This window comes from Chelonoidis abingdonii, chromosome 1 (assembly GCF_003597395.2).
Source record: "Chelonoidis abingdonii isolate Lonesome George chromosome 1, CheloAbing_2.0, whole genome shotgun sequence".
NCBI classification, from domain to species: Eukaryota; Metazoa; Chordata; order Testudines; family Testudinidae; genus Chelonoidis; species Chelonoidis abingdonii.
In genome coordinates this window covers 292,390,434-292,416,518 of record NC_133769.1, presented here as the reverse complement: position 1 = coordinate 292,416,518, position 26,085 = coordinate 292,390,434, and the positions used below count along the sequence as shown (strand labels likewise).

Sequence of the window (26,085 nt, the reverse complement as noted above, 5' to 3'; positions counted from 1 at the left end):
TCTGTTTGAGAAACACTGGGCTAGAGAGATTCAGATTCCTTCCTTTGAATTAAACATAGTTATCACTCCTAACACGTCTGTCTATTGAAGGAATTCAGGCTTTGAAATTTTGAAAAATATATTGCTTGTATAATTTAAATTGTCATCATTTGCATTTTTCCTGCGTCCTTTTGCAAATCCAGTTTTTCACACACAAACTAAACCAGGGTTTCTCATATAGGGGTCGCTGCTTTTGTAGGGAAAGCCCCCTGTGGGCCAGGCCGGTTTGTTTACCTGCCCCGTCCTCAGGTCCAGCCCATCTCGGCTCCCATGGGTCGCGGATTGCTGCTCCAGGACAATGGGAGCTGCTGGAAGCGGCGCAGGCTGAGGGACTTACATGAAGACAGCACTGTTCCAAGTGAGAAACTGGTACTTGAAATGTGGAGAAATGAAAAAGCCAGAAGCCATGGAAATGCAGCAAAATTACATTTATTGGAAATTCTCCAGGCATCACATGAAAAAAAATGATATATGTGAAACAGAGAATAAAGCACATTCAGTGCATCTAAAAAAAAATAGTAGTATGTATGTGAATACCCTTGATCTTGTAATACACTGTACTGCAGTTCCCTGGGATTAGTTCTGTATATACATATTAGCTAAAATTTACTTTGAACAAACTGCAAAGAATTGCCTCTTCACTTGGCATTTTTCCATCTGGTGCAATGAAACATTATTGAAATACCAAGTCAGATTCCATGTAATTTTATACACAGTGTAAGAGCTTGCACCCGACTGTAATAAGAAAGATAAATACAGTGATTGAATGAGTACTACCAAATAAGAAAAGCACCGTGGAAATAAAACTAAACCCTGCAGCAATGAGCAGCAAAGCAGTGATTATGTTGCTCTTCTTTTCCTTGAAATTAACATACAGCATTGTGAGATAGAAAGCAGCTACATTCAACATTTGCTTTCCAATCAATCAATCTTATGCGTAAATGACACTTTGCTGAATTTGGCACTTTGCTTGATTTTTATTCTTAAAAACAAAACAAACAAACAAAAAAAAACCCTGCCTGGAATATAGCATAACTGGTAAGATAACATGATCCATTTTAACGTACAAGTAACAACCCTGACATGAATTCCAAAATACATGTCTACTACATACAAACCACCTTCTTGCAGATTTACACTAATCACAACTGGCTTTTTCAAATCTGTAGGCATCTTACTTATCGTTCTTTGGTTGACATACATACACTCTAAGAAATGACCTGGGCTTACCATCCTCTGCCTAGGACAGATTCACTCATGACAGGATAATTAAAATAAGTTTACAAAGAAGTGGTGGTAACAGAATACAGGAATAACATGAAAGCATTAAGCTGCATTTATAATACCTCCTTTCAAATGTGTATTTCAAACCGATGCTTTAAATTGAAAGGTACATGACATTTAAAGTCTGGCTAGCTAACCCTCTCCCTAAACAGTTTCACAGCACAAGCCTGAAAATTATCTGATGTATGGTCTTTATCACGATGTGTTTGGGGATTCAGAATGTTTAGAAATCCTAGCTCCCCACTTTATCCAGTGCCTCATTACACCTCCCACCCCCCAAAAATTAGCTATATACCTGTTGGGGGAACCAGTGAACTGTGTGACAACAGAAGGTCTTACAAGGTTTCTTTTGCAATTTGAAAACCGTGTCCAGTTTTAAATATATTACCACAATATGTCACCTGTTGGAAATTAAGCTCAGAGTACAGACCACTCTGCAGCCCTATTTCCTTCCTTCAACTTCTACTGTCAAACTCCTGGGGTGGGAGAGGCAGGAAGGGAGGTAACAACCATTTTCTGGGTCTTGCTTTTTACTGACTTTTCAGTCTTTTGAGTTATTTAGGCATAACTCTGACATAATGCCCGTCAATTTCAGCGGGTATGCGGGAATAATGTCCTGACTGGCACATTCCAGGCAGCATACGGCATTATAATTCTTCCTATAAGAGCCACACGGTGACAGTCAGCCTTAGTTATTGTTATATACACACGTCAATAGAATTAATGACAGACACCCAAGTTTACACAGAATTCCACAAAACATGTGAAACATGCTGTTCTTTGGAGGAAAAAATACATTCATCTTTTTCAAGTATTATATATATATATATATCTACATATATAGACACATTATCTTCATTTTGCTAGAAGACAAAAGATATGCATCTAGAATGAAATTTTAATTTACCACCACTTTGGGTTTCATTAGTGAAGTTCTGACCTTCTCCTTTAAATCAACTCTAAATATACATCTACTTGTCACGATTAAATGCAACAGTCCTTTATTTCCCATTATGATATATATACACAGCCATTTAAAAAAACAACTATTTTGATAACCTGGGATTTGCATAATGAGAGTGACAAGGCCCATCTGCTGCTATGAATGTCCCAGCACCAGTTTTAGGTAAACCACTACCTGCTGCTTTTTGAGTTTTTATAGCAGCATACATCTCTTTGCTTTCCCTTCATATCTGAAATTCTACCACCTGCAACTCTTACTTATGGCTTATTTCCTTGCTTTGTTCTATTGTTTGGGTTGGCATTTACTTCCTTCAGGAGCAGTTCACAGTCGGACAGTGCTTCTGCTGGCAGGTATTTACTTATTTGCTCAATCGTCTTTTGACATGCCATCTTCTCTTGTTCCAGCGACTGGATTAAGCTCCGCATTTTGTTTTCTCGAGACAACAGGTTTTCCAGGTTGGATTCCAGACTCTGAATTTTAGCATGAGCTAGCTGTAAATAGTAGTAAGAATATCAATTTACATGATCTTCTAAGAGATTCAGATTAAGACCTTTATTACCATATGTGGTTGTACCCGTTTGCCTCCATACAACTCATGCACATAATGTGATGATCTGCACAATTGTGTGAGATTGTGAATTTTCTGTATGTATCTTTAAAGGCTGCAGGTTTTTGTCTTCTATCCCTTGCCTTTCACATGCTAGAATGAAATTCCAAAGGGGAGGGATATAGGGCTGCTAATGGAAGGTCATTAAATTGGGATGGTCCTTTATTCAAATACAAACATGCTAGACTACAGACTGGCTCCACCCAGGAGAATTGGTTTGCCAAGAGAGTGGTTGCCTGGTAAGGAAGACACCTGCTAAAGGCAGGTGATCTAGGAGTCACCTGAAAGAGGAACTGGAAGGTTATAAAAGGGAAGGAACTGATCTATTTAAGGAACTCTCTCTGCAGCACGGGGCAGGGATCACTTGCTGGAAGATTCTCTGCACCTTGAAGTCTTTAAACTATGATTTGAGGACTTCAATGGCTCAGACACAGGTCTGATACAGGAATGGATGGGTGAGATTCTGTAGCTTGTGTTCTGCAGGAAGTCAGACTAGATGATCAGAATGGTCCCTTATGACCTTAAAGTCTATGATTCTGTGAGTCTATTTGAGGTTTTCAGCCGTTTGGATTAGCTGAAGCAGAGGGAGGTTATTGCAGGAGTCTGAAAAGGCAGTGGAACCCTACCCACCTGAACATGGATCATTCTGCAAAGGAAAGGTGACCTAGACCGAGGGGCACTGTTTGTGGTTTTCTATATAATCTGAACACTGCATATTTCTTGTGTGATTAAGCAAAGAGCAATGGTGTTAGAATTCCTTACAAAGTGTCTGAGATTCATCTGTTACACCTGGCAGCTCTCACAGGGGGATGCTAGACAAAGGATCTATATCTTGAGTGTGCTTAGAGGCCCCAAGACAGCATTCAGATTCTGAAGGCTTAAAACACATGGGATCCAGCTGCTGGATCCCCTCACAATAGTCTGGTGAGTGGCCAAGAAGGAGTGCTCAAATGAATCTGTCACGCCTATTTGTACAGACACTGGTTCCATCTCCAAAACAGCTATTTTTAAAAATATTTATCTACGTACCATGGCTTCCTCCTAGCCTGACGCTGCCCAAGGAACAGTTCAGATTCTAAGGATTCTTTGAAAGCTTTCTATGGGGGGTAGGCAAACAGAGAGAACTCAGATGAATAACTGTCGATAACGAGAAGTTGCAGCGGCAACAGATAAAGGTCCATGATTCAGCAAATTCTGTCCGCAAGGAACCAACAGAAAGCAAATGGGAGCTTTCCAAAATAGTACCAAAAGGAAGAGACTGACATTCTTAGCTTTGACAGGTCCTAACAAGATAAGAGACTTCTGTTAAAATAAATAAATAAATAAATAACTGGGATAAGAACAGTTACCAAGAGAATCTAGATATCTGATATGGAAGCCATGTTCCCTTTTCCAAGTGAAGATGGATGAGGACTACATGTGTGTACAGTATAAACCTGATTCCTTCATGGAGGAAAGCACAGGACCATGAACAGTGGTGAATGTTTCTGGGAGAAATGAAGGAACCCTAACCAGATACTGTGACCGAATGCACCCTGTATTCACACCCTACACACTATTGTAATAATCTTTGTACAAAATTTGCCTTGTGAGGTATCATTTGAAAACTAAACTCATTGGTCAATAATATCATGGCAAAATGCATGTAGCAACATTATATGCAAGTTATGAACAGAAGCTGAAATTATGACTCAAGGTGTTTACCAGACAAGTCAAAGGAAGCAGCCACTGGACTTTGGAAGAGATCCATCACAAAATTTGGGTAGCCCCATTGCAGGGAGCATGCGGTCAGGGATTTTACCTTGAGCCAAGTCTAGTTTAAATTTTAGTACGAGAAAGCATTTTATCTTTTTCTCTTGTAACCATTTCTGATTTTATACTTGTACTCACTTAAAATCTCTCTTTGTAGTTAAATAAATATGTTTTATTCTTTAATTAAAACTAACCGAGTGTTGTGAATTGTTTAGGTAACTCGATTGGATATTGTTCTATTACAGAAGCAATGGACCTAAAATATCTGAACTGCCCAGGAAAGGGCTGGACAGTGCAGAACATACATTTTCGGGGGAAATTTGAGACTGGGAGTATGTTGGCATCACCCAGAAAGTGGTAACCAAGGCTGATGGAAACCAGAGTCTGAGGCCAGGTCTACACTGCGACTTTAAATCGGTTTAATGGCCGATATACCGATTTAACGCTGTATCCGTTCACACGACGTCGTCATTAATATCGAGTTAAACGGCTCCTTAAATCGATTTCGGAACTCCTCCCAAACGAGAGGAGTAGCGCTAAATTCGATAGTGATAACTCGGATTAGGGTTCATGTGGACGGAAATCGACGTTATTGGCCTCCGGGCGGCATCCCAGAGTGCAGCACTGACCGCTCTGGACAGCAATCTGAACTCGGATGCAGCGGGCAGGTAAACAGGAAAAGCCCCGCGAACTTTTGAATTACATTTCCTGCTTGCCCAGCGTGGAGCTCTGATCAGCACGGCTGGCGATGCAGTTTGAAATCGAAAAAGAGCTCCAGCATAGACCGTACGGGAGATACTAGGTCTGATCGCTGTATGGGGAGACAAATCTGTTGTATCCAGCTCCGTTACAGAACACGAAATGCCAAAGCGTTTGAATAAAAAACTCCAGGATACACAGCGCTGTGTGACAAGCGTAACGGGAAGCCAGAGACTCAAATGGACGCTCATGAAGGGAGGGAGGGGGTACTGAGGACTCCAGCTATCCCACAGTCCACAGCAGTCTCTGAAAATTATTTGCATTCTTGGCTGAGCTCCCAATGTCTGTAGGTTCAAACACAGTGTCTGGCGTGGTTCAGGGAACAGCTCCTCAGTTTATTTCCCCCCACCACCACGTGAAAAAAAAAAGGGAAAGATTGCTGTGCTATGGCGTTTGCTCAATGCACTCCGCGAAAAAGGCGCCAAAGGGTTGTCTGCTGCCTTCACAAAGGGAGGGGTGAGGCTGTACCCAGCACCACCCGGGGCAGTGTTTTCTGCCCCATCAGGCACTGTGCTCTCAACACGGAAGTGGGAACTATGGGATAGCTGAGGAACAGCTACCCACAGTGCACCGCTCCTGAAATCGATGGTAGCTTTGGACCATGGACGCAAACAATCGATTTCGGGATCCCACTGTGGACGCGCTAAACCGATTTTATTAGATCTGTTTTGTAATATCGGTTTAAGCTAATTCGAAATAATCGTGCAGTGTAGACGTACCCTCACTGGAGTGTGCTGGCAGGCTGCAGTTACACACAGACGTGCAGGGTGTGATCTGAATGCTGGCAAGCTGATTGTGAGTGATCAAGTCGAAAGCTACAGCAGCAAAGCACTGTGAGGCACTCAACGTTGCAGGGCAGGGGTGACAGACCCTCACTAGTCTGGACTGTACCCCAGAATGTCAGATACTATATATAAAAAAAGGAAACATCAGAAACATGACAGATCTATACACAGGGTAGGATTGTTATAGAGGAACAAGAAAGCAGATGGAGGAATGTTGTAATTAGGTAGAATAGCAGAGATATGTACAAGGAAAACATATATGGCGCCTGTCAAGTCAGTCACCAAAAATAGCTATTCTACCCTTTTTGGAAGAGAAAGAGCAGGAACAGATTGAGAACAGGCCAAAGACAGACACTAGTCCAACCAGTAACCAAAACCAAACTGAAAAAGGACCATCACAAGAAAAGAAAGGTGCAAGTGATCCTGGTCAGCAGATTTTAAAAAAATCAGGGCTAAGACAACAATGGCCCACAAAAAGGTTCATAATAATTATCACAATAAAGGTGCATGGTAGCTGGAAAAATTGTGGGGATTTTCCACTGAACAGTACACCTGGAGACAAACAAAACCAAGCAAAAGAAGATTTGATATCCCAGAATTATAGGGTTAGAAGGGAACGTAAAGGTCATTTAATCTAACCCCCTGCCAAGATGCAGGATTTGTTGTGTCTAAACAATCCAAGACAGATTGGTTTCCAGCCTCCTTTTGAAAATCTCCAGTGAAGGAGCTTCCACAACCTCCCTAGGCAGTCTGTTCCATTGTCCTACTGGTCTGACAGTTAGGACATGAATTTCGTCAGTGATCTGAAAATGAAAATAGAACTGAAGATGAGGCCTTCTGAGATCCTTCCAGTGCTATATGAAAATAAATAAGTAGATCGCTACTAAAGATTAACTAGTCTGGTCCCATGGAAAGAAGGGAATTGTATTTTGTAGTAATGCAAGATAATACAAATGGGGAAAATAATCAAAATCCAGATAGCCAATGGGAGGTATGAACTTAGAATGAACTCATGTTTTACAGTTGATAGGGAACATCCAATTGTATCTAAGTTTGCGAGGAAACAGTCAGCCAAAGCCCAGTGTGATACAGAGTATGGATGAGCCAGACATTTGCAAACTGAAGAAAAAACAAAAAGTGAGGGGGCTGGAGGAACTGATTTATGAGAAGATTAAAAAGGTTGAAGAAGTACAAATTATCCAAGAGATAATTAAGAAGGTGAGGATGGACATAATCTACAGGTATTTGGAGAAAGTAAACATCAAGAAGGAAGAGGAATTATTTAAATGGGTACAGAGGACTACAAATGGTGTAAAAAAACAAACAAACAAACAAACAAAACAAACAAACAAACATCTAATACACAAAACAAGAACTTCTTGATTGCAAAAGCTATTAGACTGTGGAACAATCTCCCAATATCAAGTTTTTAAACATTTAAGAAATTGATTTTTTTAATGACTTTAAAAGAAAATCCGCTGTTGGCTGAATTTTAGGAAAAAAGTTAATGCATGGTGATCAAATTATCTTTGGCTATTTACCTCTAGCTTCTCCAGCAAGTCCATATTTTGCCTCTTTAGCTGACTGTTGACCCTCTCCAATTTCTCCAAAGGTTCAGCATCATCACAGGGATTCAAACCTTCCTGCAGCTCATCCTGTAGTACATGGTACTCTACTTCATAGGCATGAAGTTGTTTGGAAATATCCATCTCAAAAACCTACCAGAAGAGGGAAAAAATAGTTTTGCTTACAACAGGGAGCATTAAATTCATTTGATTAATTGGCAATTCTACTTGGTAATTAAAATATTAAGTAAACCTTCTAGCATAGACTTCATTGCCCTGACTAGAAAGGAACAATATTCAGGAAGATTTAATTGGGTCATTATTTTATGGTGGCCAAATAATGATACCAAATGAGAATACAGCTGATTGGATGTCAGGTTCTCAGACCCTGTAGAATTATTGTGCTGACTCATCCAACAGCCAGACCATGTGGGTCTTATCAGCTCTAATTCAGAAATATAACAGGTGAAGAGAAAGATATTCAAAGACACAAGTGAGAGTTAGACATCCAGCTCTCATTGACTGTACAGACCCTCTCCTGTACGGACAAGAAGGATGATCCAGTAGTAAGGGCAGTAGCCTAAGACTTGGGAGAAATGGGTTCAATTCCCTGCTCCATCACAACTCCCCATATGACACTGGGCAAGTCACTTAGCCTCTCTGTGCCTTAGTTCCCATCTGTAAAATGGGTGTGATAGTATTTTCCTCCTCAAAGAGTTGTTGTGAGGATAACTACATTAAAGATTGTGATGCACTTGCACATTACAGTGATGGGGGCTATATACACACCTAACGGATGGACTGCCTATCTGAGCCTTTGAAATATGGCTCGAGAGGCTCTAAAGGAAGAGAGGGACAATGGCTAGGGTGACACCAGCCTTGCAGGGGAAAGTCTTAAAAACAGTCAGCTCAGCAGAAAACTCAGGCTCAGATTGACGTTTACTGTTTTTCAGGTGACTCAAATCTAAGCAACTCTAGATTGTGTTCATTACTGAACACAATCATACCGAGTGACTTCTCCCTCTCATTTAGGGATATGCTTAATACCTGATAACCCAATGAAATTAATGATGATGCATGTTGCTATTATGTCTTATTGCTTTTTATCATATATTGTTAGGCATAGTAAGAAGCACACATATCAATTCAATGTCCATGGGGATAGTAAGGCTCTAACATGGTAATCCCAATCAATGAGGTCAGGAATTTGAGAACCATATTTAAAAAAAGCATATTAGAGTAAAACAGATAGGCTGAGGCATGGGTTGGCTAGCGTTGTTTTCTGGAAAAAGATCCTTTCCCCATTGATCAGGGAAACTGCTAGCAACAGCCATATCTGAATGGGTTGTTGCTAACATGATTTTAAGCATAGTACTAACTAGGTCATAAGGATTTTCTAAAATTCTCCCAGTGCTTCAACGAAAGCTGCTCTGAGAAAAGAAGTTAGGGCTTGTTGTTAAGATACGGGACTGGGCCTGAGACTCCTTCCCAGCTTTATCACAGACTTACGATGTGAACACCTCTCAGCTACAGTTGCCCTTTGGTAAAATGGAAATAATAATTCACAGGGTGTTGGGATGTTTAAGCTTAAAAAAATTTTTAAGTGCTCAGATGCAGCCCATATAAATTCCTAGATAAATGACATCAGAAAATCTTCAGTTTAGATACAGCCTCTCTCTCTCTCTCCCCTCAGTGAAGGCTGAATTTTTCCAGTGACTGTTGTCTCAGACACGAGAAATCATTTTTTCCAAAATACCAATTTATTTATTTTTTGCCACTCACCCTTAGTTAGTGATGGATTTTTTTTCTAAATCAGATTAGAGGCCATCAAAACTATAAAAAATTGATATGATCTACAGATTACAAGTATAGTCCAGAAAATGACTCCTTGAATTCAGTGTCATAGCAACTGAGAGGGGATCTAACTGATATTATATAAATTGAAGTAAGTAACTCATCATTAGCAGAGACCCCTGGATTCATCTTAGGGTTAATATCTTATAAAGAAATAAAGAGGAAAAACCCCAACCTTACCTGGGTAATAATCTTTTCCATTTGAAGCTTAGTCATGTCTGGGATAGTGCCTTTAAGGAAATCAACAATATTCTCAAAGCTCTCGCATTCCATTACAAGTGCTTCTTGACTGCTAAGCAGACTCAGAGCTACCTTAAATATGACTTCAGTTCCTTGAAGAAAGATAATGTCTAAAACAGAAAAAAAAATTGTAAATACATTGAAAATAAGGATTAAAACTATTTGGGTTATTTTTTGTGCTGGGATACTTTCCTTTGCCTTTCTATATTTAAGCAGTAATAAATTGTGGAGGGAAACGAATATAGGGTCCATCATATTTTGACTATGTTATTTCCGTTAGTTAGAAGATACCAATATTTCAGCATCAGCTTAACAAATGAAAAAATGTACAAAAAATATTTTACTGCCCTTTTACAAATGCAACGCTTTAGGGAAAAAAGACTGTACGCTTGTTGGACAAGCACACTCTGAAGACCTATGAAGTGTGAAAGGCATTTGAGTATTGTTATAATGTATGTGATATTAACCATATTAAGAGGAATGTATACTGTTAATTTAAAAAAAACAACCAACAGACATTTATTACTAGGAGCTGATCATTAAATGTAATACAGAATGACATAGTTAAGAAATGACATTCTACTGTTCACAAGCTAGTAAATTGCTACTTCATTACTGGAAGCTCTTCAAAAGGCTAAAAACCCTACTCATGTATAAAACCTAAAGCAATGCTTCTGTTGTCTATAAATTAAGGCCCTGATCCTGCAATCTGATTTGCTTGGGCAGATCCTTACGCCCAAATGGGGTAATGTCTTAGCCTCACGGAAGTCAATGGAATTTTTGCCACTGACCTCCACAGAGCCAGGATTTCACCCATGGAGTCTCATTAAAGTAAACTGGCCTCTGCAAGGGTTCACGAGATGAGATTGCAGGGGTGGGGACTAAAACACAGTGTTTCTGGTGTAGATCCAAATGCTGTACCTTGCTATATTTATTTAGGGAACAAGCACCTATGATCCTCCCTCCAAAAAAGGCAACTCCCTGACTTCAAAGTCTATTGGTGCAACAAATCATAAGAATACTATTTTTAAACAAAATGCAAAATAAACCAGAGTACTTATTTTTTAACTATTTTGCTTCTGTTAAGACAAGCATGAATATAATGAATGAAAAAAGTATTTAAACACTCACAATCATGATAGAGAAATAAATGAACCAACACCTAATTTTCTAAATTGGCCCCAAAATAGGAAACAAAATGTTAAGTTTATTTTTGTTATAAAAGCAAAGAGAGAAAAAATATTAATGACTTAGGAAAAATAATTAAAAACACAAATAATAGGATAGAAATTAAGCAGACACTTTGAATTGAAAAAAAAAAGAGTGCAGAAACACTTCAAAAATGCTACAAAGGAAAAACTGAAAGCAACTTACTATTGATTTAAGAGAAAGTATGTGATATTTTTCTCATTTCTTGATAACTGTAGTATATTACAGTATCTAGATATCTGTTGTATTTTTGGACAAACTCCCACAAAGTTGCATGCATAAAAAGTAATTTTTGAAATGAAGAAATTTGAAAGTATTATTCCTAAGCTATTAATAAGATGCAGAAATTCAATGTGATCCTATAAACATTTACTACCTTGAGTAGTTCCAGTGAAGTTATTGTAGTGAACACTGCCCTATAGTGCATCAGACCCTAAAAGGTTATCTAAATAGAAAATGAAATGTACTAAAGTTGAAAACAGTTTAATTTTAAATAATACCTGAATAGCTAAAATATTCATGAAATCAAAACTGAGTATAGCGTTCAAGTTACTGGATTCAATAGCTTACTTTAATGAAATCTACAGAAAGAAATGCAGTGAACTGAAAACCTGTTGTATCATACTTTTCTCCATAATGATACAATTCAGAGTTTAGAAGTCCCAAAACAAGACTGTACGTCTTGAGATATACATACTGCTCTTGAGTAATCCTATGCAAAATAGATTTAATATTTGTATCATCACTAAGGCTACGTTTTAGTCACGGTATTTTTAGTAAAAGTCACAGACAGGTCATGGGCAGTAATCAACCTTGGCAGAGGTGTGGCCAGGCAGCTCTGCGTGCTGCCTCTGCCCAGAGCCTGGCTTTGCAGCTCCCATTGGCTGGGAACCATAGCCAATGGGAAGTGCAGGGGTGGTGCCTGCAGGCAGAGGCAGCATGCAGAGCTGCCTGGCCACGCCTCTGCCTAGCAACTGAGAAAGGGAGATGTCGCTGCTTCCAGGGACCTCCCCAGGTAAGCACTGTGCAGAGTCTGCCTCACCCCAATCCTCTGCCCCCAACCCACACTGCAACTCTGCTGTGGGGGAGCGGCACACGGTGGCCCAAGACATCTCCGGAGGAAGCAGCCGCTGCAGAAGTCATGGAAAGTCATGGAACCCATGACGGCTGTGACAAACTCACAGCTTTAATCATCGCTGTTAATGGGTTAAGTTTCTGATGTCTACTTGACATTTAAAAGTGAAGTTTTTTTTTAAAGTGGTAGTAAAAGTGACTAAAAGCTTCAGCAATTAAGTCTTTATACCGTAATAATTTCCTGTTGCCCGTTTTTTCCTTCAGTTTAAAAACTTCCACTCTGACTTTATTAAAAAATAATAAAAAAAAATTGTGGCTGACAACTGGAACAAGTTATCTGGCATTATCTATTAGAACATAAAACAAAGTGCAAAATATTCTCATGAATGTTTTCCCTTACATTATACAGGATATTGTGCTGCTTATGACTGTGATAAAACACTCTTACCAAAAACTCTGGCTACAAATCCTAATGGAAACTGAGAAGCAAACAATGTGAGAAACCAGGGTGCAGCGTAAAGACTGGGGCTGATTTCATTCTCTTCAAGATGATTATAGAGGTCTCTGTGATAATCATGGAGGAGCCTTGAAAGTTGATACATCTGAATCTATAGTAGGTTTTGAGAAAGAGATAAAAAAAAAAACATTGAGCTCTTCTCCAAATTTTTCAATCACTTCACAATGCACTTCAGGTGAAATCAACCCCAGCACAGAAGGCCCAGTAAAGTGGAGTATAGGCCCTATGTGGATCCTCTACCTTTGGGTGAATTTCAGTCTCAATGAATTAAAACCAAACACTTGAAGCAAGAAGGAGCAGTTTGAGCCAGACCATTTACTATTGAAGTACCATCTAAATTCACAGATTCTAGATTTTAAAGGCCAGAAAGAACCATTATGATCTAATCTAGACCTCTGTATAACAGGGCATAGAACCTCATCCAGCAATTCTTGCATCAAATCCAATTACTCCAAATTACCCTCCAGGTCAGCCCTCTCTCACGAAAACAAACCCCAGAGAGAAGCCACCCCATCCCATTATGGATAACAGCCCAGTGGTCAGGACACTCACCTGGAATGTGGGAGAGCCAGATTCAAATCTCAGCTCTGTATGATTTAGAGCACAGACTTGAACCCAGCTCCTCCACACCCCATGTGAGTGCTCTGACCCATGGGCTATTGTATAGAATGCGGTAGGTCTCACTCTCTCCCATTGGAGCTTTTGCATTTTGGATAGTTAAATATTCTTTGTGCCAGAGTGAGGGGGGGGGGGAAGCGAGCGATTGACTATAGCCCAGTGGTTAGGGCACTCACCTGGGATACGGGAGAATCAGATTCAAGTCCTTGCTCCAAAACAGGCAGGGTGGGGATTCAAATTTTGGTCTCCCACATCCCAGGTAACCACTGGGCTACTGGATAGACTGGGATAGATGGACACATGCATGACAGACAGACCCCAAAATTCTCACCCCATTTGTCTCTTGTGTGCAGCTTAAACCAGCAACTATGCTCAGAGCACACCTACTGGATTGGGTCCTGCATACAAAATAGGTGGGGGAACAATTAGTTTGAGAATCTTGCTGGGGCTTAGGCATGAGTAAGGGCTCTGAGCAGCTCATTAGCTGGAGAGGCAGTGCCAGAATTTAGGTGACTTTGCACATAGCTACTGGCAGAAATGTGGGTACCACAGGGACGTAGGTGCCTACAAGCTTAAGCGACAGCTGAACGATGGTTTTGAGAATGTCAGTGGCACCTTAATGTTGGATTTAGGTGCCTAATTACCTCTTTGAATCTAGCCTTTAAGAGACTAAATCCAACAGGCTTTCAACAAGTCCCAAATCCTGATGTCACTTTTGAAAATGGGATGTAGCCTGTTAAAGATGCTTCTGAAAATGTTACTCCTTGTTCCTCCCCAAGCAAGAGATGTATTAATCTAGAACTCCTAGAATTCAATGGGCACAGGAGAATAATAGAACAGTTAGCAGTGACCTATAAATCCATCAATAATTCTTTCTATGGGAAAAAAATATTGATCACATCTTAGTAAAGCCTTATGCACGTAAACTATGCAAGCTTTCTAATCCTGCCCAAAACCAAATGGGATTTGGTTTTAACTACATGTTCCATTTAATTTGCTTTTGATCCTCTAGCTAAATCATCCTCTATAATCTCTTTAGCAGAGAAAACTCGTGTATTTTTGTCTAAAATAAGGTATTCACCTAGAAGTCAGTTCTGGTTACCAAAAGTCATTTTTCTTTAATAGATGGAAAACAAAGCTAGAAATGATAACACTTTCCCATTAAAAAATAAACAAGAATGAGCATGAATGTTCTTCTTAAAAAAGAGGAATTTATGGATATATGTCCATCCTATTTGACTCCATCAGAGTTCAGACCACAGAAGTTGCAATGGATAAAATACTTTTCCCAGATAAAGTAATTCTTTATTCCTTTTCACATTCTTTGTTTCATTATAAGAGAGCCTGTAGTTTAAAAATAATTTGTTTAAGAAATACTCCTTTTATTTATTAAATGGTTCCAGTCCTATGACTGGGGTCAGTCCTGCCCTACCTCTACCTCCTGCCTCCTACCGCCCTCCCCCTCGCCCCCCAAAAAAAGATCGGTTAACTCTCAAAAGGTATCTACCAATGAATTGCAGATGAAGGGGTAGGGGAAAAATTAACCTAAGTTTTGACTATTGTTTATTAGATGGCCATTGCCAGCTATATATCTGATCGCCAAGCCGCTCAGTCAAAGGCTGTCTTCTTCTAGATCTGCTACTTCCATTTTGTTTTGCGTAACTTCAGCAAAGTATGAAAGTTGGTTTTGTACATCTCTGAGCCTCTATTTTCTCAGTTGTGAGTCAGAAGCGCAAACCTCATGCTGTCATTATTTCTGATTGCTGTGTATTTACCACCTGCTCCCAGGGTCTCCATATTCTAAAAAACACATTCCCTGAGTCAGAACAGACATTGAGAAGAGATATACAGTGTCATCAAGCATAAACCTCATACTATGGTCTGAAATTCCTCCTGCAGAAATATGGAAAAGACAACTCCCTCTTAATGTAAAATTGGCCCAGTCAAACACATGCAGTGCAGGAGGAAGCCCAATTTGAAACTCAGACTTCACAGATTTTGTGTGTTAAAAAGTTGAAAATATGACTACTTCTCCCTGTCTGTAGCTCAGACAATTCAAGCTTTAAGGAGAGAATAGGATTTTGCATTCACTAGTTAGAGCAGCATTCCATGAAATAAAGCACTAAACACCCAATGCTTTCTCTGTGAGCCATATACATATACAGAGACAGTTCAAGGTTAACTAGGGCCCATATCCACCAGGATGTAGACTAGATGGGTGAATCAGGTAACAGAGACAGTTAAACTAGATCCTTTTCATGAGTCTCTGAAGCAAATTTGTAAGTGAAGGGTCTAACAGCATGCCCCTCCTACTTTCAATACAGCAAATCCACTACTGGAAATAGCCATTCCAGGAAAGAAAATAAATGCATGAATTGTCAAACTTGTCTGAGGGCATATAACATATGACCTGCTGCTTTTCATTCACCATTGAATAATGGTTCAATTTGTTATGTTCAATAATGAATTATTTCTAATGCAAGCATATGATACCAAATAGATTCAAAGTCTACTTAGTAGAATTACTGCACCAGGTTTCAGTTTTTAAAGTGTCACAAAAATTCCTGTTTTAGAAAGCTAATAGTCCAAGGTACTCAAAACAGCCACAGGGTTTTTTTTTAAATTCATAATAAAAAAGATTATCAAACTTAGAATACTACAGTTTACATAGATTACATAGAAGAGGGCTCTTTCCTAAAGAGGGGCTGAATTTTGGATAACTGGTTGTTTAGTACGTTTTTAAACTTTGTAGCCTAAACTTTACATTTTTTCATTGAAAATGTATAATATCTATGTGAATACTACAGAAGTGTGCTGGTTATAGCTTGATGATTACACATTTTCCCACATTTCTTCTCTCTGCCATTTTTATATCAGAAAAATCTGTGAATTGATATATCATTTAGAATAGCCAGAAGAGATAAATGTCCTATCAGTAGCCTAACTGACCACTGGATGTCACTGCTGATCTAATTTGAGAGAAATTTTATTCTGAGCGAGTTCTGGTATAAAATGCTACAGCCAGTGTGACATGGGCAGGAGTTGTGCACGTTTTCCCATATAGTACAGCTGTGATAGAGCTCATGAGTCTTAACTCACAATTCCCTTGCAAAGAACTTAAGCCTCTCAACTGAAAACTGCCAATCATACCAAATTAGATTGTGCCTTCAAGATGCAGACAAATGTCTGCAAAAGACTGAGATGAAACTGAACCCCGCTTGCAATGAAAGCAGAGTTCAGAGCTCCATTTTCTAAAGGTGAGAGCCAGTTACTCATTGGCCATCTAGCCTCCTTTAAAAAGGGTCTAAAATGTATTCTATCCAGGTGGAAGCCAGAAATTGAGACAGTTTAGTTGAGAGAGGAGACAAATTAAAAGAAAACAGGATGGAAGAATACAAAATAAATTAATAGTACGAGACCATAGATCAGGCACTTCTGTTTATTCTGTCTCACATTACAAGAACATAGATATGTTCCATGTAATTGAAAGCCACCCGGGGAATTACATTTCTAACAGTGGTCAGCATTTATGAGGCCTATTACAATTACTCTATGTCGGAATCAGTATATTTGAAAAAGTTATCTTTTGATGAATAAGCTGCAGCCTCAGGCCTATAGTTCCTTTTTTAACATTAGATACCACTGTATTCCATTGAGTTTGAGATAGTTGTGTATCCACATCTCTATTCCAACTCTCAAACTCTCAAATTATCAATCTTTGGCAGAGGTTTTTTGGGCCATAAAATTGTAAAAGGACACCACTGACCAAGAAAATGCAGGAACTTTCCTCCAAAACAATGAAAGTTCTGGAGCTCCTGGAGCTCCCAATGCATCCTGTCCAAACACATTTGTAAGTAAATGCTTTAAATGGAGATATTTCCATAGTCTGGAACAGGGCAAACCAAATTGTTGCTGAAGATCTACAAATGGTTTAAATTCATCATTGTCAGTTAGCTGCAACAAAGTGATAATTCCTCTCTCCATCAAATCTCTCCACATTAAGGTTTTGCCACTGATTTTAAGGATAGGACTGCCTCTACATGGATGGAAGCAGAGCTTTCTAGCTAATTTTGACCAAGCTTACCCCACCACCGTCACTGTGGGAGCTCTAGAGCCATCAAATCCGTAATAATTCGATCCTACAATGCCTGAAAGGGGGAGAGGGTATACCAATTCTTGTTCAATCTGAACACAAGATGTGGTCCACATACGGTGACCAGACAGCAGGTGTGAAAAATTGGGATGGGGGTGGGGGGGTAATAAGACTCTATATAAGACAAAGCCCCAAATATCAGGATTGTCCCTATAAAATAGGGACATCTGGTCACCCTAGGTCCACATGGTCATATTTAACAGCCACAAAGAATATAATTTTCCAAGCTGGGAAAACAAAATTCTCCCAGACATATCTATTTTACGGATGTCCTGGAACATTTTTGGTAATCAATATCCATATATTTCATAGAAAAAGATTGTCATTGAAAGTCCTAATTTGAAAAAAGTGTCTTGGTGCGTGTATTTGTTAATGCATAAGATTTCTGATTTCCCCTCAAATTAATTTTATATCCTGAGAAAAGTTCAAACTTATTAATGGTGTTTAGAAGGCTAAGAATGGTAACCTTGGACTTAGATACAAATATAAGAGCATCCTTTGCAGACAGCATAGTTTTGTGCTCTGTTTGGCCTATCCTGATACCATGAATATGTTGATTTCCTTGGATGGCAATGGCTGAAGGTTCTAGAGCTAAATTAAATGGAAGAGGAGAAAGGGGGCAGGCCTGCCTCATACGTCTCTGTAATGGAAAAGGGGCAGAAATATCCTATTGGTAACTACCTTGGAAATTGGGTTACAGTATAATAAAGTTTAATCCAAGCAATAAATTGGTTACCAAACTCAAACTTTGCTAACACATGACAAAGATAGGCCCAGGCCTTGTAAGAAGTGACAGCTAAGGATTCCCGAAACAGCAATATCTTCAATCAGTTGAAGAAAATTATCTGAGCTATGCCTTCATAACGAAGGAAGTTACCTGATTTATGTGTATGACATGTGAGAGACCTTTGTCCCGTCACATAGCAAGAGCTTTAGCTAAAATCTTAGCATCACAATTGATTAAAGAAATAGGCCTGTAATTACTACATAGTCCAACATCTTTCCCAGATTGAGGAATAACTGAAATTACAGCTTCTCTTAGAGCAGACAGGAGAGTTTGCTCATTCTTGGCCTCATTGAATATTCAGTAATCTAGGTGTTTAATTCAACTGGGAACCCATCTGTGCCAGGAGCCTTTCCAACCTTCATTTCTTTGATAGCCAGAGTTAGTGGCAGAGACAATCCACTAAAAAGCTTATCTAGGGCATCTTTACGGATTTCTTCCAGGTAAATATAGTTTTGAATAAAAAACATTTGAAATTGTTTATTAATGTCTGCCTTGTACATAATGTACTGCTACTATTGTGATTAGCAATTTCTGTAAGACAGCTTCCCAGCTTTCTCACCAGATTCCCAGTAGTTTTGCTTCAAACAAAATAAAGCAAAAACGTAATCTTTTGGGACAGAAGTTTGTTGATTTCATATCTTAGATTGAGAGAGATCTGGAGCTTTCTCTGGGGAGGCTGCACAAAGATAGTTTACATCCAACACCTTAATTTCCTTCACAAGGGTATCAAGTCTATGTTCTCTCCATTTCTTTTGAAAGGTGGCATAAGAGATGATACAGTCTCTGATGATGGCTTTAAAGGCTTCCCAAAGTGAAGTAGCAGTTGGAGCACATTTTTTTTAAATTCTAAATTCTGCTGGATAGAGTTAACAAATGATGTAACAAAACAGAGGCATTTAATCTTCATCTTTTAATTGGAGGTGTCCTTGTTTTTACTTATTCACTGCATGAATGCAGGGGCAAGCAGACAGATAAAAACGATCATGGTTTATATGGGGTTTGGGGAGTGGTTGTTTTTGCTTTCTTTTGTTTTGTTTTTTTGAGGAGAGGGCAGAAAAATGAGCAGGAAAGGAAGGGATGAAAAGAAAAGTTGCTAAACGGAAGAGTATCGGGGTTGTGATGGGAAGAAGTTGACAACTCTTAAGCTTCTATATCGACTTCTAAATGAGAAAATGAGAGGTTTGGCAAGGATAACTATATGCATTTTACTCACCTCTAGCACTTATCATCCTAACAAACTGCAACTTTCCAATTATCAGAACAGGCACAGCCTCTCGGAAATCCTACAGCAGATTCAAGTTTAGTTTGTTTTAGGAGAAAGGACCAACTTACCTGTAGTGACAGCATGTCTGGCCTGTACTGTTTACGGAAGCCAAGATCATACATGAGGAATTTCAACATTTCAAAGGCTTGCTCCTCACTCATGTGTAGAAGCAGTACTCCAGCCACAAAGCTGATACCCTGGCAATAACCCACTTCCTTGTCCAGCAAAGAATAAGCTTTCAGGAGATTAAAGAGTGACAGCTGCCCTGCTCCCAGCTGGGTAGAGAAGTAAGGGTGTGTAGGGAATGTCCTGCCTGGCATAAAAATAAAAGAGAGAGGTATTTAATTCTCATTTCTCTTTTCTAGAGAGATAGAAATTCATAAAACTCCTCTCCCCTGTATTTGCAGAAGTTTCTCTTATCAAGTCTTCCCAGAACATATCCTTAGAATTAGATTTAAAATTATTAAACAAATTTGGATAGTTGGTCATACTTTCTGACTAGGGCAATGTCAAAGTTGTACTGAATAAAACCATATCTTGGGTAGTTCTAGGGCACCCATTGCTGTTGTACCTAAGCACTGGATAATTGTTTGTTATACACTATTTTTTTTTTTAAAACAGAAAAAAAAAAAATCGAGAGGTTCTGGAACCTATTGTTTTTTCCGCCAAAGTTGTACTATAGATACTTCAGGTTAGGTCCAGGTTCAAGCTGCAGGATCCAATTCTGTAAACCTGTGTTACAGCGACAAAGCCTGGCTCTTTAGCTCAAAGGTAGACACTCATAATTTCACTCTGGATATTTCCAGTCCAGTCCCTGAAGTCAGCCTAGATGAAGGCCATCACACTGACTCACACATGAATTTAATATTTCTAGTTCAGTAGCACCATGTTTCCAATCAGACCCCATTATGCTAGATGCTATACAAACACACAGAAAGATAGTCCCTTACAATCTGAGACAAGTAACATACGAGAGAGTGGGGAGGAAAAGAGAGAAGAGGATCAGTTACATGCATTAGTAATTAAAACAAAACAAAATAAAAAAAAAAAAACACACAAAACATTTGAATTCATGTTCTCCAAGAATAAATTATTCTTAAGGTTACCCTGATCTCCTCTCTCCCTTCCCCCCTTCATTTTTATTTGCTTTTCTGTCATCTCCCTCCAACCATTACAGACTGTTCCATTGCTTTCTCACAAGCCTACATAGCCCTGTCCTCTCTTCCCATAGCCCTGTTTTTCTTTTCATCCTTCAGGTGAAATCCTGCCCACAACTGAAGTCTCAGTGAATTTTACCACTGACTTCAACAGTGCCAGAATTTCAGCCTTCAAGTTCGTAGTTCGTTTCTGCTCCACTCCAGTCCATTTTCTTCCCGCTCTGCAGTTAGCCTGCAAAATGCACTCACCAAAATCCATGGGTAAGTGTCTCCCATTGCAGACATGGTGTGCATACAGCATAAACAAAAGGAGCAGGAGTGTTAAGCAAAAACAACACTGAAGGCAGCCTAGGCAGAACGTATGTTCATGTACAGTAGCATTTTTCTTTCTGTACCAACATGAAACTCAACCCAAAACTTAAAACTAAAAACAACATTTTCCAGTCACCTCAGCAACAGGACACAAAGTACACATTAGAGTATCTGTCAGCCACCATAAAAGTACCTAGATCTACAAGGATAGCATGTTGCTGAGCTGTCAGCTGCTTCAAGAGTTCTTTGTACGAGATGTCAGGAGGTTGTTGTTTGCTTGGCAGTCTATGTCTTACGCGATGTTGTACAGCTAGAAATTGCCAAATTTCTCCCCGACGGTTTTTTGGTACACCTAAAATCAGAGGGGAGAGAAAACAAATGCCCTGAGCAGCTGAATATTCTGAAGGCTTTTTATCTAGATAAAACAGAAGTCACTATTCTAGATAATGTCATACAATGCATTATAGCTAAGGTTCCTAACCTGAAGGCTGAGAACCACGATAAAGACTTAATCTACCTGTAACTCACACTAAGAGTGTAGTCATTTTGTCACCATGTAATGGCTAGTTCCCATAGAGGTTTATGAGTCTACTACTGACTTCAAGCTAATGGACTTAGCCTTTGTGCTTAAACAACAAAGGCTCATGATTTTAGGTCCAGATATCTCAGATTCAATTCCCAACTGGGGCATTATATTACAAGGAGTAACCCATATGGGAATTGTCAGGGTGAGTGTCCTCAGACGAATGTATAACCCACACTGATGCACTGTGGCCCCCTGTCCCTTGTCTAGTCCATGTACACAGGTTTATGAGTCTGCTACAGCCTTGAGCCAAGGAACTGGGTTCTTCATCTCAGAGAGTAGAGGTTCATGCTTTTAAATCCAAAGGCCCTGGGAGAAATCCCCATCAATGCTAACCTATCTGAGGACATCACCTTACGTACAGTAGTACAACTATGTAATCATTCACTTGATCTTTCTGCAGCACTGTCTCAATATATTGTAGGCACAACAGAATCAGTACATGTTCTCATTGCAAAATAGTTAGTTGGAGTTTGGAAAAAAAAAAAAAGGCAACGGGCAATTTTTACTGATTTGGTGCTACTGGAACAAGCTTACTGAAGGTAGATTTGATTTAAATAACCTTAAAGACTGAACAAAAAAAGTCTCCCAAATGTCCCAGCCAAAATACATCCTACATAATAAATACCTTCTTTCAGAGTGGTATGAATATCCTCCATGTCACATCTGATTTTGGCTCTGCAGTTTAATAACTTCTTATCCCAGATATTTATGACATCTTTCTGACATGTACCAACTTCAAGGTAGTCCAATTTAGCTTTTCTTGATTGGAGTTCATCTCTACTTGCTGGAATATAGAACATGAGGGAGAGTATATGAGAGATCATATCAGAAATCAAATATCTCAATACAGCCAAGGTAATATCCAGAATCTCTCTCTCTGTTACTGCATAGGACACTTTGAATCAATGGATGAATGATAGGAGACTGACTTTAAATGAACTGCTGACACACATGACTCATATTGCTGAATAAAGAACATGATAAAGTCACAAACCAACATACAAGAAACAACATAAAAGAAAAAAAATGTGTTTCCTCCCATTCCCACAACTGCACCTTCTCTTAACTTTAGCAAAGCTTTGCTGAGTGAAATTAATATTCTGCAACAGAATCCTCATAATACTTAAACCAATGTTGATGGAATGAACAAAGGACTGTCTTTCCGTATTTCAAAAGACATGATCCTGAATTCTGCTGATGATGGAGAGGTATTTATCAGTTGTCTTTCTGTGGCTAAATGTTGACATCTCAGCAACAAACAACTGTGCAAAGCAATTTATCAGATAATTCTTACTTTATGTGTATTGCACATTAAAATAGCTTCACTGTGAGAAATCTCAGACTTTGAATGCTCCTTCTGGAACTATAAGAGCTTTGGTAAAGTCTTTTTAGGAAACTTCTCTTTTAAATGACAAAGTCGAGATCATTATCATTATATGGTCCCACCAGCTACACTGTTCATAGTGGTCCTAATTGATCAGGGGTGGCCAACCTGTGGCTCCGGAGCCACATGTGGCTCTTCAGAAGTTAATATGAAGCTCCTTGTATAGGCACCGACTCTGGGGCTGGAGCTACAGGCGCAAACTTTCCAATGTCCCGGGGGGTGCTCACTGCTCAATCCCTGGCTGTGCCACAGGCCCTGCCCCACTCCACCCCTTCCCTCCGCCCTTCCCTGAGCCTTCTCTGCCCTCACTCCTCCCCACCCCAGAGCCTCCTGCATGCCATGAAACAGCTGATCAGGAGGTGTGGGGAGGGAGCAGGAGGTGCTGATCGGTGGGGCTGCCAGTGGGTGGGAAGTGCTGGGAGCGGGGTGGGAGAGCTGATGGGGGGCTGTTGACATATTACTGTGGCTCTTTGGCAATGTACATTGGTAAATTCTGGCTCCTTCTCAGGCTCAGGTTGGCCACACCTGTAATAGTTCATAACAGTTTCAAACAGATGCTTCTCACCACAATGGGGTTTTTATTTTGGCATCTTTTTCCCTTAACACCATTGCTTAGAGTCACAATGCAGGATAGCAGAAAGTGATAAAGAGTTTTTAATCCCCCTGACTCTAAGGTGCACCATTTGCTAAATCCAGTCGGATGCTCTACCACCTACTCTTCTCATTAGGTCCTGCCTTATGGTCATTTCTTCTAGCAACTCCTGGAGACTCAGTTTTCTAAAACAACTGTCAGGTAATTCTGGATTTTCATGGAGGCCTAATTTCGATTTCTACCTGGGAATGCCACAGTAGCCCTTTTATGCACATTTGTTAGCAAGTGGAGGGTTTAATGTGCACACTGTGCTACAGATATTGAGATTTAACCCGCATGCAGTTCCAGAGTCCAATTGTTGCAAATAGAGTCTTTGGTAATGTAACCAGGCCCCTTCCTCAGGCCCCCTTGCTGCAGCTCTCCGCTGTCTCAATAAAGGACTCTGAGCCTCCTGGATGCAACACCCGTGGCTTTTTATTCTCACACAGTTCCCACCACCAGTGATTCTATTTACAGCTGTACAGGTTTTCACTCCTCTTCCCTTTACAGAGAGTCTACCCCAGCCTGGAGACTGCCATGCCTCTGGCTGTTCTCTTCCCCCCTTTCTCTGGCTGCCAGCCAGCCTTTATGGCCCTTGAGCCTGCAGGCCCGCAGGTGCAGCCCGTTCAGAGGCCAGACACCAGGCTTCTCCCCAGCCCCAATCCATTTTAACTGATTGGTGCTGGCTGAGCAGGGCTAATTAGCTGCCTTTGCAGCAGCACCCTGCTACAGTAATCATGCGAGCAGGTTACATACTGCATTATTGCACAATATGATCCCTCAAGGATTCCAATAACTAAGTCTCACACATTTACCATGCTCACTGTTGGAAGGAAGTTTACATGGTTCACTGAGGAACCATGATTCTTTAACTGTTTTTGACTCAGATCAGAATGATACAAACCAACACTGGGGATTCTATGGGAATATAGGACTTGCAAAACCAAATCTGTCCCTCAAACTAGCTACCCTATTTCCAGCCAATCGCGGCTCCCACTGGCTGCGGTTTGCTGCAGCAGGCCAATGCGGGCTGCTGGAAATGGTGGCCAGTAAGTTCCTTGGCCTGCACCGCTTCCATCAGCTCCCATTGGTCTGGAGCAGCGAACTGGTAAACAAACTGGCCCAGCCTGCCAAGGGCTTTCCCTACACAAGCAGTGACCCCAGTTTGAGAAACACTGCCTTAGCCACTATCAAAATTAAAACAATAGGTATTTGCTTCACAAATCTTACCTTCTGCAGAACAAACAGCTATTAGCATTCAAATCTCCTCGAAGGCACAAAGAACAGTGGGAGAGATTCTGTTAATATTTTAATCAGTACATTTAATACAACACATTAGCAGATAAGACCTGCTGACAGCTATTTCATAAAGGGATGGAAATTGCACACAAACAAAGGGCAATAATCATTAGTGTGATGAATATACAACTAAGAATCAGGCTGCCACTAGAGGTTTTGGCCCATTCTGGGTTTATGTTTGTATTTTCTCAAGTCTGTAATGGGTTGTAGTGCTGGGAGACCAACCACCACTTGAATCAAGATATAATAATGTAATACCCTGCTCACTTCAATGTGCATCAGCTTTCAATAGGTGCTTTCCACACAATGCCACATGTGCTTGGACAATAATATGCCAACCAAACAAATGCAAAATTAACATGGAGACTGGGAAAATTTCCAGAACAACCTATACCTTGTCTCAAATCATCCTGTCTCCTCTAACACTAGATAACCAGTGCTTAGGTTCCTTAAGCAAAGTCACCTACGTTTACTTGGTGAGATTAAGTCCGATGTATTGGCAGCAATGCATTTTCAGCTGACAAAACTCCACAAGTCGGAGAACCTTTTGGGTTAAAAACTGGAATGCAGTTACTCAAGCACCATCACTACACTGTTATTTTCTAGTTTTCACCAGGGAAACCAGACATGCACATTTAGTGTTAATCATTAACTAAGAGAGGCATTAGCTTTATGTTCTTTACTCTATAAACCACTTATTTCTTTAGCTGTTTTATCATTTGTTCTTGCAGAGGTCAGATTAGTTTTAAGTGTTTGTGATACCTGCAAGGTTTGAGATTTCAAGATACAAACAGCCCTTGCTGCAACACAAAGAATCTAAAGGAATAACCAGTGCTCATTCATTGTGTCTCTTCTCTTCCCAAACACAGACTGGCAGGTTGCTAAAACAATAGCCAAGAATAAAGGATTTGGTTGGACTGGCCATTCTTCAATAACTAAATATCAGTAGATGTTCCCTACAAACCCTATGTAGTTCAAACCGGGAGGGTAACACACTATGTGCTAAAGCAGTGTATTCGAGGGTATGAGTTTGGAGTCACATGGAAAGGCTCCTGCCATTTTTTTTCCTTCCTCTCCCCTAGTATCCTTAGCGTGGACTGATGCCTGTATGGTGCACTAAAGAAATGGAAGGTGGGCATGAGACTTTCACAAACGAGGATGGTAAGGATATCTATGTTGAAAGAATGAGACTGCAGCATAATGCCAGCCTCTGGAAACTTAAAGACTGCACAGGACAATATATGC

At 40.0% G+C, this 26,085-nt stretch overlaps 1 protein-coding gene across 4 annotated transcripts in view; it reads right to left on the bottom strand.

Moving 5' to 3' along the window:
- Nucleotides 1-452: 452 nt before the first annotated feature.
- The window catches only part of TBC1D4 (TBC1 domain family member 4), a 183,099-nt gene continuing 157,466 nt past the window's right edge, over nucleotides 453-26,085 (bottom strand). For 2 of the 4 annotated variants that reach the window (XM_075061544.1, XM_032799889.2), the window contains exons 13-19: nucleotides 22,152-22,310; nucleotides 21,134-21,292; nucleotides 19,540-19,784; nucleotides 12,581-12,740; nucleotides 9,790-9,959; nucleotides 7,732-7,908; nucleotides 453-2,778 (exon numbers count right to left, since the gene is read on the bottom strand). In XM_075061544.1, the coding sequence (XP_074917645.1) occupies nucleotides 2,545-2,778; nucleotides 7,732-7,908; nucleotides 9,790-9,959; nucleotides 12,581-12,740; nucleotides 19,540-19,784; nucleotides 21,134-21,292; nucleotides 22,152-22,310 (1,304 nt within the window). In that variant the 3' untranslated portion in view covers nucleotides 453-2,544. The remainder of the gene's footprint in view (nucleotides 2,779-7,731; nucleotides 7,909-9,789; nucleotides 9,960-12,580; nucleotides 12,741-19,539; nucleotides 19,785-21,133; nucleotides 21,293-22,151; nucleotides 22,311-26,085) is intronic. The other 2 variants (XM_032799887.2, XM_075061545.1) reach the window with 1 other exon arrangement.